A 13,948-nucleotide genomic window follows, 5' to 3' on the forward strand; every position below is an offset into this window, starting at 1 on the left:
ACCGATGCAAAAGTGAGCTGTTCTTCCAGGCGCGTGTCTATCTCTATCCCAGTTGAAAAAGAACATAAAGAAAACAAGTGACGGGCTCCCACAATATCCTCTAAGGGGTGCCTCGGTATCCTCTCTTCCGTTTTCCAAGTTATTCCAAACCTGGGGCTGCGCTTTAATGCCGGCCAATTCTGTCCTCCATCGGCGAAAACGGTCAATATCTCTCGCCTTGGACGTTTCACAGAGCTGCACCGACTCCTCTCACGGCCATCGCCCTCGTCGTTCTGGGAATGCTTGATACCATCGACATCGAGGTCCAGATAGCTCCAGTCGGGAATTAGACCCACCCTGCGCCCCGAGTCCAGTCCGGATCCAGCAACGGCAGCTGCATCAACGCCGGGAGCCAGACACGCATGATTATCCCATCCCGGCTTCCAGCAGCTACACGAGCATCCACTCCCACCTCAATCGTGCACGTGCGTGTGCGCGGCGGCGCCTGTGCACGTGCGTGTGTTTGAGAGAGAGAGAGAGAGAGAGAGAGAGAGAGAGAGAGCGCGTGTGTACGGTGGGCGGTGTGAGAGGGGGGAAACTGCAAACTGCCTTTGTGGCATCGGCCTGTAGGCTCATTATTTATAGTGGGTACCTGCAGATGCGCCGGAGGGCTTCAAGAATGGTGCTCCTCGTGATGATTTAACCTCCTTTTGCTCCAGAGGCTCGATAGGCCAACACACACAAACGCCTTTGCTTTCTATTCCTCTTCCAGACATTGCAGCTCTTCCGTTTCTGCGCCATTCACGCTGTTTCTACTTCTACCATCCTGCATGTTTAATGTCCAAAATAAATCTTTGATTAAAAAAAAAAAAAAAAATTCTACACTCTAAACTGGTTTACGCAGTATATTCTTTCTTTAAACCACTGTAGGGAAAATTCTGAAATCCCAAATTTACATTGTTTAACATATCTTTCATCCAAAACTCAAAGACCTATAACTTGACCAGCCGTTATGTATTCAGACCAAACTATAAAAGCATCCAATCAAATTTGAACCTGCAGGAGAAATGTCAAGGTAAAATCTAGTCCAACAGTGTCCAAATGCATCAATTAGACCAACCAATCAGCCTCAGTAAACAATGTGTTGACAGATGGTTTTGTTCATCTGTGTAATCACCACAATGACTAGTGTTAAACATTGTTTCAGCACCATGGTCAGCGATCACACAGCCACCTGCATTTACCAGCTGTAGTGGAATGCGTTTTCTGATTTGTTGTAAAAACTATAACGTTTTACACGCTTTATGTACTCAAATGAAAACATTGTGACAAAATAATCAATAACCGATCTTATGGTATTCTTTAGAAAACGCCCTTTGCTGGTACAGAAAACATCTGCTATCTTCAGGCATGCAGTGTTACTTCCCTTCGACCTCCCCCAGTGAAGAAACACAGTCAAGCTGGGCACCAGTGTAGGAGACTCTAATTAAAATCTACAGGAGGTAGAATGGGAGTATTGTAAACATTATAAAAAAACACTTAAAACCAAAAAAATCACAAATACAAAAGTGGTCCACCAATCGTTGAAGCGACATGAGACAACAAATAAAGCTCCAGATAAATGCGACGGAGCATGCTACATTAAAAACAGCAAAATGATTAATATGTCAAGAGCCTCGGGAATCAAATGACCCTGTTTCTGGAAATATACATTGCTGTTCACTATCTGCATGCAGAAGCCACTAGCAGTGTGCCAGAAAATGTTGAGTGTACCCACAGTAATATTGTCTACCTCCTGTGGACCATCTCCTGCATTAAAATCCCAACATTTACCAAAAACTGCAAATATTGTATTTGGTTTCAAGCGAAAAACAACTGTGCTATACTGTAAGAGCTCAGCTGGGAAGAAACAGTTATAATCCGTAATATATAAAATGAGCAAGTCAGTGAAGCTGTCAAAGATTTGTAAGTGTCTCCAGAAAAGGATATCAGTCATAATTATAACATTGTGAAATCAGTTGACATAATGGTAAGACATGAGGCCTACAGTAAAAATGATATGTTGTCCACGCTTGGCTGACCGCTCCACTGTTCCACTCAGGTGACTGACGCTGATTGCTGCAAATGCACAAATGCATGGCTAGCCTTCAGGCCATTACATCTGTTAACACGCAATGCCATCACTCACTGCGCTCTGTAATACACCACACACCAACTGACGTCTGCATATGTATGTCCGGTTTCTGTTACGCCAGATGGTTTGATATACATTTTTTTATTTAATTTTTCAGGTTTAGGAAGTGGTATAGTCTTACTGTTCCCTTCTGTTTTCTGATGCAATTTTATGTTTTGAGGGTATTTTATTTGTCTCAGTGTGTCTGCTGGTCTTTTTACATAGCAAATCTCCTGTTTATTGCTTCTCGGCCCACTCCTCCCCCACATTATCTTCACCAACTGTGTGGAGTCATCAGAAGGAGTTGGTGGTGAGCAGATTTTCTAAGAGTTGAAGAGAGCTGAGTGTGGAGGGATTTTCAGAAGCAACATCTTTTTCAAAATCGTAACTGAACCTCCTACTTTGTCCTGAGTCACAGTCTGCAATATATGATGACTCAGAGTTTTCGACTTGTGACAACTATTAGACAGATAGATAGAGAGACAGATAAACAGATAGACAGAAAGATAGATAGATAGATAGACAGATGGATAGATGGATAGATAGATAGATAGATAGATAGATAGATAGATAGATAGATAGATAGATAGATAGATAGATAGATAGATAGATAGATAGATAGATAGATAGATAGATAGATAGATAGACAGACAGATAGATAGTACATGCTGGTACTAATCCACGTATAATTCCTTCTTTAAAACTTGTCAAGACGGTTGTATTAATATTTATTTGGTGTAGTAGATGCAGACGTGTTTAGTTTGGCTCATTCCCGCTTCCGTACGTTTTTGACGTTCATGGATTACGTATGCGGAAACTAAATTGTAAACAAAAACGGACACTACACTCACTACATTCATCTCCTGAGCCGAAAGAAACCGAAAACGAAACATAGTCATATTTTTGTAGAACGCAGCTTGTTGAGGGTAAGCATACATCTACTAACTGTTACGTTTTCCATTTGTTTACAATATAGTGAGTGCTACCAGCGGGGAGATAGGAGTTGTTATGTAACGTTAGCTAATAGTCAGCCGTTGTACGCTAGCTAGCTAACTGCTAGCTGTCGACTTCTTGATAGCTAACCTGACAGCGATGAAACCCCAAGTAACGTCACTTTGTGCTAGTTATCAACAATACTATTAACTAGTTAACGTTTGCTAGCTATATAACGAAGCTCGTCCTATTGTTATCTAACGTAGCTTCAGTAACAATGTGACAATACAGTCAACGTAATTAAACGCTAATATTGTTTCAGTTTCGGCCATATCGCATTTGATCTAAAAAAAACATCATCCCTCAAGTGTGAAAGAATCCGATACATTACTTTTTTCTCTTTTATCTTGCATGCAGTCTTCAATTTGTTAAACATCTAACTTACACCCAAACCCCTTCACTAAGCTATCCTGTTACTCAGACAATATGCTTTTCATTGAAACACGTCTCGGAGAACATCAGTTAGCAATGCGAACCAAGCGGAGATTACACTGCAACAACTTGTTGCTTAATATATAACATTTAGAATGTTTACACCCAGAGAATCAGACCAAATATATAGTACAAGCTGTCCATGTGAAAGGTCGAAGAATCCCAGCATTAAAGTGTCAGAGCTCCTGATGGAGGTCTTCTACATCAGGGACAGATTATGACTGAATCTGTATCTCTTTCAAACTACAGCTTCACAGACGACTAACTGGCTGCAATGACAAACTTGGTGATGTTTTAAGAAAACAATACATCTCTTTAAATATTCTGTTTCTGTGTCTTTCTAAATTGGCTCCAGATGTTTGGCAGTGGTTGATGCAGGCGCCGGGTCATTCCTATAAGAAGACATATTTTGGTGTTGTAGGCCCGCAGAAACGACTATAGCCAACATGTCTAGGAAGCAGACGGCGAAACCTGTACGGAGCAACAAGAAGAGTGAACTGGAGCGCAAGAGGGATGAACGGGCGGCACGCAGGGCCATCGTAAAGGACCGCAAGAACCGGCCTCAGGATGGCGACGAAGGAGCAGAGTTTGTCAGTTTCTCCAATCAGCTCCAGGCCCTGGGGCTCAAGCTGAGAGAAGTCCCCGGAGATGGGTAAGAGCCCAAAGAAAAACAAGATTGTGGGGGCTATCTGTGCTTTGTTTCCCTCTGTGTTGTCCACCACCATCACTGATGCTGCAACACGTGTCTCCTTAATCTTACTATGTACAGAGTGCTTCAAGCTGGAGACAGCAGTCTCATCATGAGGAACATAATGTCTTCAACCTCTGTGCCTACAACTGCCCAGCCCACAATCAATAACAATGTACAGTACATTTAACGGCAAAGTATTCGTAGTTGCATGGTGGCTGCACAGTAGAGGCAAATTTCACTTTGTTGAAACATGATTTGTCTTCCCCAACTGACGATAACGGCAGTATTGTGTCATTTACCATACGAAAACAACCAGGGAAAGCTTATTGAACAGATGGGAGTTTGATTGATTTGCTCTACAGTCTTATCTATCAGTCATGCTTACTACTGGAAGGTTTGGGAGCCTTGTGATCTTCAGGACTTAAGTCATTGTTTTCTCCAACACCCAGGAGCTTGCCAGCTAATGCCAACTCTGTTGAATGCACAAGTGGAATACAAGCCTTTTACTTAAACACAACATAACCTTCATGCTGGCCAAGAACCTTGACACTGAGTCACTATTAGGCAGTCATGTGTGGACACACCAGTCTTTGTTTCTTGCAGGAACTGCCTGTTCAGAGCTCTCGGCGACCAGTTGGAGGGTCAGTCCCGGGGTCACCTGCGGCTTCGGCAGGAGACTGTCCAGTATATGATGTCCCATCGACAAGACTTCGAACCCTTTGTTGAGGACGACGTTCCCTTTGCACAGCACTGTAAGACAATCACCCACTGGGGGACACTGAGTAAATGAAAGAAAATTCTGTTTTCTAATGCTTTTACTAATGCCTCAAACACAATGAACTATTCTGTTATATCACTGTGCATGGGAAGTCCATAGAGTTCCATGTGGGGCAATGTGGAACAGCAACTATACAGTGACCCCTGGTGGCTCTGTTCTGTTTGCAATGGAGGGACAGATGCTGCATGTCAGTGTTATTCCCAGACATTCCTCTAATGTTTGCTTCTTTTTTTTTACCTGTGAATTGCAGGATCATTTAGATTTTCAGGCCTCTAACAAAAAATGGAGAAAGTAAATAAAACACGAGGAAACTCACTCTTTGGTTAAACTGGTCACAATGAGTCGACATGTGTGACTATTGATGAAGGATGCACATAGACATTGCGTTGTTTTAAGGTGTCACAAGCCAACAAGGTTGTGAAACACATTTGTGTTTGTCTTGACATCAGAAATTGAATTCTTGACTGATTTAATTAGTTAAAATGTTTAATTTCATTACAATGAAATGTATATACAATTCTTATATAATCTTTAGAAATATATATATATAACAAAAAGGTTAAATGACAGTTCAGTATATTGACAGTGTTTAGGAGATGTACTGCATGTCTGCTGTGACGGAACCGTAGAAAGTCCAAGACAGAGTGATGTGTCACAGAGTAAGATTATCTTGTGAGTAATTGTTTGTGTTTCCTTCCGCCCAGTGTCCAACCTCTCTCAGCCCGGGACATTCGCTGGGAACGATGCTATCGTGGCTTTTGCTCGCAGTCAACAGGTGAAAGTGGTCATCCATCAGCTCAACACACCACTGTGGGAGGTATGGACCGAGGCAGAGACTTTCAAATCATGTCGCCTAATTGATGATGCAGTCTAGTGATGAATTCGAACTCACTTTTGGGACACCACCCAGTTTATATGTGTTGTTCTCATTGTAGATAAATGGCGTAGAGAAGGAGGCATGCAGAGAGCTTCACATCGCTTACCGCTATGGAGATCATTATGACAGCGTGAGGCGGACTGGAGACAACTCTGAGAGTCCTGCTCAGCTCCGCATAGAGGTATGTTGGGCATTCAGTGGATAAGAATTTGGGAAAACATCCCCAATGAAGTATACTCCAGGTCCACCTCTTTCAATTTCAAGAGTGCATCATGTCACGTTTGCACCTATGGAAGCAACCTTTACCGATTTAGTGTTTCTCGCTGTTGCTGTTCCCAGAATCTTCAGAAATCACAAGGCCACCAGCGTGCGTTCGGGGACGGCCAGAGGGACAGACGGAAAAACCCGTCTTCCACAGCCTCAGAGGAGGACAACGTGATCCTGAGCTCCATCAGGAATCGAGGAATCAACGGTCAGAAGCTCCACTTGATTCATTTGCTCCCGGAAGAATTAGACTGTCAGGGCATAAATAAACTACTATGAGTGACTGTTTTTTACAAACTTCATAACCATCATGAATTCAAGCTCGTCTATTCAGCTACGTGTTCTATTGATCCCATAAAAATGTCAGTCTGTTATTCAGAAGACTTAGTTGCTTTACGTGACCGGGATTGATCAGATCACACTGACTGGTTGTATTCGTGTGTGTGTGTGTGTGTGTGTGTGTGTGTGTGTGTGTGTGTGTGTGTGTGTGTGTGTGTGTGTGTGTGTGTGTGTGTGTGTGTGTGCTCTCTGCCCCAGGCGATGAGGAGAACCTGCTCCAGCTGAGTGCGGCGACCATCAACGCGGAATGGCTCGTCGGCTCCGTGTTGTGCCAGTCCTGCCAGGGCCAGAGTGCCTCAGGGTCCTGCTCAGACTGCCAAGCTTCAGCCACAGACTGCAGCGAGCACAGACAGCCAGCAGAGGGCAGCAACGTACAAAAAACAAAGGTAGACTCGCTTATCACGCAGCCTGTCTAGCTGTATTAATTGCAATCCAAATTCTTTTTTCTTTTTTATTTCATTGGAATGTTTTTCTCACTCACAGACTGACCAGTCCTTCAGACTGCAGCATGTTTGTCATTTACTATGTAGTGAAACAAATACTAGCAGTTGAGACCATTAATTCATGTTTACAATGTTTATTAATGTAATAAATCAAGTGAGAAGTAGTGTAATTTTCTCATAGACTTCTATAAAGGTGGACTTCTTTTTGCAACCAGAGGAATCGCCTCCTGCTGGCTATTAGAAATAATGCAAGTTTAGGGCACTTCGGCATTGGCTTCACTTTTCAGACCCAGAGTTTGCTGCCCTGATCTAAATGCTCCTCAGTTATGGCGAAATTACTGAAATATAAAACACCCCCCCCCCCCCCCCTCTCAGGTATCTAACAAGCAGAGGAAAGAGCAGCAGCGGCAGGAGAAGAAGAAGCGTCAGGAGGACAGGCATCGGCAGAAGTTTCTCCAGAGTAAAGGAGGTCCAGACCAGAACCAGAACCTGCCAGAGGCTGTTACTTTAGTACCAGCTCTCAACACTCTCAGCATATAGACCGGAGCATGGCCAAAATGACATACCGCTACTCTAGCTTCCGGTGGCTGGCGCTTTTTTTGCACATAGTCAAATCTCATTCGGTCGGTGGATGACTTTTCCTAAAGAGAACCCTATAGTTTCTTTGCGAACGGTATAACGGTGCCTGCAAACTTGTGTGTGTGTGTGTGTGTGTGAGTGAGTGAGTGAGAGAGAGATATGTGTGTGTGAGTTGTAAAAGACAGAAAGTGAATGGGCATGACCTTCAGTGTTGGCAGAAGCTTCTCAGATCCGGTCTACTGTTCTCCTTCTATGCCGGACATCTGGCTTCATACGACAACCGCGCAGGCAATCTGGTGCAGCTGGGCTTAGCAGAGGATGACGTGCGATTAATGATTGTTATGCACACTGTGTAAGGAATGTGGCAATAAATGATGATTTACTGTTTTTGTGTTTTTCAAATTAGAGGTACATTAGTCAAACTCAACTTCTGACATCTTGTGACATTTAAAGTTTTTTTTAATTAATTTCCTTTGGTGTTAAAATAAACTTAATATACAAAACTGGACATTAACAGACATAAGGCAGATTTTAGCAAGAGGCTTAGAAAACAAACACGGCAAATTTACTTTCAAAATGACTTCTTGAAGGATTTAAACCCCCTCATTGTGAAAGTCCTGTCAATGTTTCACAGAGTACACATTGAATGTTTCCCCAGTGCGATCAGTTAATATGTAATCAAGTATTTGACTTTCTGTTATTCTAATTAGACATATCTTGGACTCAGTCTGGAGTGGCCAAACGGTTTGTCTGTAATCATTAAACCACGGTAGATGAATGATAAACCGCCTCATCGGGGAATACTCGCACCAGCAATGAGTGTCAGATAGCTCCTCCTGTTCACGCAATGTAATGTTTAATAGTGTTTTTCTAACTGGTAGTTGGGCCTTCGGTTCTATGGAAAATTTAAATTGACCCCGAGGCTTGCCTGTTGATTATATGGGGTGTGAGAATCTACCGTACCGTCATGCAGTAAACACACCGTCCCGTTGCATGAAGGTAGAGTAGACGAACACAGGCGACAAAGAGAAAAGTGATTCGTATTTTATATGATTTTCTGATGTGAAAAAAGTCCAATCCACACTGGAAAATACAAGAAATGTTCATTTTATTAAAACATCATAAAAAAAAATACGTGAAGTCAAGGCGAGGCTCACAGAGATAATTTGGTCTTCCGACAGACTTGACAAACTATGTACACTCAATTCTAGTCGGCCTCGAAGACTGAAACCTACACGCTGGTTATGAACTGCACTTTAAAGCGAGATTATGTACGTTTCTTGTGGCGTTTATGGAATGTTTAATGCTAGTATAACTAGCACAAGAAGAAAATGATCCTAAAGCCAATAAACCAACTTAGAAATGTCAACAACATAATATCCGTTTCTATTTTACTAGCATTAAATCACCAAAATCTACTGGTTAAGCAAAGATGTAATTTATTGCATATTAATTCAACTCCATTTGTACGATGACTTATCTTGTTGAAAACCGTACATAGTCTCGCTTTAAACATCTTTTACCTTTGAAAAAAGAAATAAAAGGTAAAGTTCAAAAGCTGCATTTCACCACTATTTCACTGCAGAATTAGTGGCTGAAGATGTGCGTCTTCACTGAGGTTTGTGGACCGCTCCTTCTGAACGTCAAAGTTATTTGATGATGCAGTTGAACATGAGCTGTTTCCCGTTAAATCTCCTCCACACAGGTGACTTTCCCTCCCCAGGTTGCTTCTTAGTGCAGTCGCTTAATGAAACAAGACGACATCTTTCTGATTGAGGGGTCACCAGTTTGTAGATCAGTGCTGCGAGGGTGACATCTAGAAGTCCTGGCGTATGTTCTCCTTGTTCTCGTCCCCCTGCTGTTGTCTGAGCTGAGTTACTTCGTTCTCCAGCTGGATGATGGCTCGCTCGATCTCAAAGTTCTTACTGACCAGAGACACCCAGCTGTTGAGGGACAGACACAGATGTTACAACGGAGGGGAATCTTGCCGACACATTCCCGTGTACAGTGATATAAACTCTTTTTAAGCAACATACTTTGACTCCAGCTCTCTCAGTTTGGCTCCTCCGGCTAACTGATCATTCTTACGCTGCCAGTTTAAATCCTGAATTTGCTTCCTGTTTGGCAACAAAAGGAAAAATGGAATTAGTAAACGTGCGAAAACTTGTTTGACGACACTTTGATTCACCACAGACGTTCCAGTGATCCCGTCACCTGAATTTCTGGAGTTCCTTTTGAGCCATCTCAATCATGAAGGCCAAGTTACTGACGGAGGAAGAGAAGGTAACATGTTAGCAGTCTTTAGACTAATAATGCACGCAGTTAATGTCTGTGAGAAACGGCCGCCGCCACGTACTCGTTGTAGACTTTCCATGCGTTGGTTCCGTACTGCGACATGAGCTCCAGGTTCTCGATGCGGACGGCCTGGTGCTCCAGCTGGGCCATTGAGTTGTTCACACACTCCTGCCACGCTGTGATGTCGTTCTTCTGTCCCGACGAGGGTGCTGGCAGCTCATACCTCCACAGGAACAGAAGCACAAATAAAAATACACCCACGCTATCATTTCAAAACGGTTGAGTGGAGGTATAACTGCAGAAATCTGAAAATTATTTGACAACTATTTTGATCATTTGTTATTTAGAAGTAATGGCAAAAAAAAAAAAAGAGGCAAAATTCACAGGTTCAATCTCCAGAAATAGGATTCTGTTTTTTTGTAGTCTGCTATGATAGTAAACTGAATATATTTGGGTTTTGGACTGTTGGTTGAAAAAAAAAAAAAAAAGAAGACATTTGAAGACTTTACCATGAGCACTTTACTTCTTGCTATTCGTTGACATTTTGTACCAACTCAAGGAAATAATTACTACATTAGTCTATAATGAAAATAATAAGTTGCAACTTTCATTCAGTGCCTCATATTAGTGTGATGTTACTCACCCCACCCTGCTGTCTGCCTAGTGGCAGCACGAATGCCCTGCGGCACATTTTGTAACTTCGTGGCCTGTTTCCAATGAACTCAATTCGCTCATTGGTTCGTTACAGGATTAAGTTTACTTTTCAAAAAGCAGTTAGACTTCAAAGGCATTCCTAAAGCAAATGAACTAGAAAAGCTTCAAAGATATCCACCACTGAAAACATTACAGTACCTCCCTCACTAATGTATTTTAAATTATACGTGTATACTCTAACCTGAGGCAAATGAGCAAAAAGTATAACTTTATCAGACTGTTGGACGCAGCAGTATTTTTTCAATGATTTTTCAGTGTGTGTGTGTGTGTGTGTGTGTGTGTGTGTGTGTGTGTGTGTGTGTGTGTGTGTGTGTGTGTGTGTGTGTGTGTGTAAGGTGCCCATAGAGACATGCAGGCCATTGATTCAGGCGTTCTGCTGCTTTAAGTGTAAACACTCCTGCAGTACGTGAAGGTTTACCTCTTCATGCTCAGGAGATCCATGGGCTGCCGAGCCGCCAGCCTCTCAAATTCATTCCTCATGATTTCTGTCTAATGGGTGAGAAAAAAAATGAGCTGTTATTTCTGTCACACGGGTTGAGATGTGAAAAGGGTTTCAAAGGTCGGAGGAGTTTGTCACCTCAAAAGTAGAGAAGTCGGGTGTTTGCAAGTAGCTCAGGTAGTTCTTGGTAGGCCGGTATCTTCTGGTCTCCTCCTCCACCAATGCTGCAGCCTAGCACGGACCAGAAGAAATTATACGAGTTTATACAATGTGAAAACATTCCGTTGCAAAATGGTTTTCAGATTCTCTGATGTAATCACATCTGACAGACAGATGCATCCAAACTAAAAAAATCAAACAGTAACATTCTGTATTAAGGGAAACAAAAGGAAGATCGACTATACTCCACAACACAGCTTCACAGACCCTGAAGGCTCATTCTTGTGGAATTATCATACAACATTACTTTTGCATGACTGGGATTAGTTTAACGTCAGCTCGGTTGATAATGATGGTACTTTTTCTGTTTTCTATGTTTTGATCTCATCATCAAGTCATAATTACAAGCGCAGAGCTCAATTTCTCCTTTCTTTGATGAATATTATGTGCCTCCTAAGTCAGATGCCAAACAGTACCATCATTACCGTTATTAATCACACCCATGCTTTACCTTCTATGACAAGTTGTGTGCAAATATCTGCTATGAAAATGGTCTTTCCGTTCTCCCTCAAACTGAACCCATATGCACTGCATCTTACCTGGATTAACAATGCAACGTGTCAGTGCTAAACTGGATAAACAACCAGGCAAAATGGGCCCCCGAAGGCCCCAAGTTTACTGTGTGTCACTTGGGCTCTGTGTAAAAAATATAGCTAGTTTGGAGAATTTGTTTCGTTGTTGTGCTGTAGTAATATGGTTCAAATAGATGGATGCTGATAACAGATTAAGTGGGAAAGTAGGAAAAACTTAACATTAATACAGCCTAGCACGGACACGCCATCACTGCTGATAAAGACCCTGAACTACCAACTTTTGGTCTAACCTGATTTGTTCCTTTAATTTTCTAAGCGGGATGTGGCTTCCTCTGACCAATGCTACACAAGCTAGCAGGAAGCAAAGCTAACGCTAACGTTACATTGAAACACTAACTTTAACATTACCTACCGTTAGCATAATATTTCATTTAACCAATGAGTGTGTTAAACACTAGCATGTGGACAAACTAAATGCCGTAACGTTAGTTTTGAACTGCCCAGTGTCCCATTAATAATGTATAGTTTGCAGTGTCCGTCTCGGTTAAGCATGGTTACATTAGCAAACACGCTGCGGCTAGCTAGCGTTAGCTCCCTGTTTACTCACCGCTTCTCTCACACCCGCTGCATCGTAACCTTGGTCAAAATATGGCAAAGCATCGACGAACACTTCACCAGCTACTGAAGCCGTTCCAGCCATTTTAATCAGTCTATATTGTTGAGTTTGTTTGATATACGCCTCTCGTAGCTACAAAAAAGTACAATCTTCCCAGCTAACGAAAAGCCGGTTGTTCCGGTCAGAACCTTCAAAATAAAATCCTGAACCAGCACGGCCGTGGGTTATTGTTTGTGACATCTAGTGGAGTGGAATGTAACTGCTGCTTGAGTAAGTCGTAAGAAGTTGTATTTTATTGTGCTCTGACAAAGGTTTTATGCTTGTTTTACATTTTTCTTTACTGTAAATGTAGACATCTGAGGCTCCAGCCCTGTATGTTTTCTCAAAAGCCCAGAAAACATTAAGTTACTTTGTGTCATTTCCCCCTCATTCTCTTTCACAAAGCGTCAAATGAATGGACCAAAAGTTCTATTACTGGGTAAAAAGCATAACAAAAATATTATAAAATTCCTACCCTACTATTGTTATGTAAAAATAGAGTTAAGATGTGTCATTATTCCATAGACAGTTGGAGGACAATTATATAAAAAAATGGATAGGCTTTACAGGAGGATTTTTTTTCTTGGCATGATAGTTGCCAGTTTTTAGGCATTCTGTTATCAAATGGCTTGAGAAAATAGTGCAAATAGCTTCAATAGATTGGAACAAAAATCCCCAGGGGAGGATGCATCTGACCCCCCTCGGTTTGGGCTGAGCCCCGAATGTTTACAACATCTGACTTCACCCCTACCTGCAACTTGTTTTTCTATTTGAGTTGAGAAAACAGTTGACCTGACCTATACTGGTCACGTACTAACATTAAAAGTATGTATCCTCAGCACACAGTACTTCTCCACATTTTGATACCAACAGTGCCCTATTTCTTTCTTTTATTGTTGCTGCACTTCTTAATATATGTATTGTTAATTGCACACATGAAGAATGTTGGCTATTAAGATAGGTGACAATGTTTTAACCATTGGCCAACTGGCTGTTGATAATTGTTTCTTCCTTCTAAACGAGCGTCACCATTAGATGCTGTAAAGAATATTTTCACTTGTATCTGGCGTCACTATTAATAAGATAGGTGGGAAATAATGACTGTACATGATTCTGATGTCCTTTCAGTAGATGATGTAAAGGTAAAAAAAAATTAAAATACAATATGTGACAATACATTAAGGTCATTGCGATTATGACTTTAATTAAAACATCTGGAATTGTAATATTATGACCATCGTTAATCTTTTGATTAGACTAATATAGGCTAACATCAGTTGGCACTTGTTGCCATGGCAACAATAGACACTTTCAGGGAGTGGGCTGAAGGAATGCAAATTGTAAACTTGTATAAGATGCATAAAACCTATCGATTTTTTCAGTTTTTTCCAAACTGAAACTCGTTTTATGTGGAACATAGGACGTTCTATGATTCTGTCTGTAAAGTATTTAAAAACAACACCGCTTTACAACATCTCATTTCTTAAGAGACATTGTGGAAATTGCCAGATGGTTGTTTTTTTTGCAATATGGATGTATATGTGT

General features: G+C 41.6%; 2 protein-coding genes across 3 annotated transcripts; one reads left to right on the forward strand and one right to left on the reverse strand.

The window, feature by feature from the left end:
* The first annotated feature begins 2,936 nt into the window (after positions 1-2,936).
* otud3 (OTU deubiquitinase 3) lies at positions 2,937-7,935 on the forward strand. Of its 2 annotated transcripts, none has more exons than XM_079176439.1 (8): positions 2,937-3,078; positions 3,933-4,229; positions 4,872-5,020; positions 5,751-5,863; positions 5,982-6,104; positions 6,263-6,395; positions 6,725-6,912; positions 7,345-7,935. In XM_079176439.1, exons 2-8 carry the CDS (start codon positions 4,024-4,026, stop codon positions 7,507-7,509), a joined length of 1,077 nt encoding a protein of 358 aa, XP_079032565.1. In that variant the 5' UTR covers positions 2,937-3,078; positions 3,933-4,023; the 3' UTR covers positions 7,510-7,935. The 2 variants fall into 2 exon arrangements, with proteins under 2 accessions (XP_079032565.1, XP_079032566.1); XM_079176440.1 differs by having other exon boundaries at positions 2,976-3,078; positions 3,999-4,229.
* Positions 7,936-8,639: 704 nt separating this feature from the next.
* Positions 8,640-12,531, reverse strand: bcas2 (BCAS2 pre-mRNA processing factor). The gene is made up of 7 exons (XM_079176459.1): positions 12,356-12,531; positions 11,135-11,227; positions 10,976-11,046; positions 9,905-10,066; positions 9,763-9,813; positions 9,585-9,665; positions 8,640-9,491 (listed from the first exon to the last, which is right to left on the reverse strand). Exons 1-7 carry the CDS (start codon positions 12,446-12,448, stop codon positions 9,365-9,367), a joined length of 678 nt encoding a protein of 225 aa, XP_079032585.1. The 5' UTR covers positions 12,449-12,531; the 3' UTR covers positions 8,640-9,364.
* Positions 12,532-13,948: the final 1,417 nt, after the last annotated feature.

Source organism: Pholis gunnellus (genome assembly GCF_910591455.1).
Source record: "Pholis gunnellus genome assembly, chromosome: 2".
Lineage (NCBI taxonomy): Eukaryota > Metazoa > Chordata > Actinopteri > Perciformes > Pholidae > Pholis > Pholis gunnellus.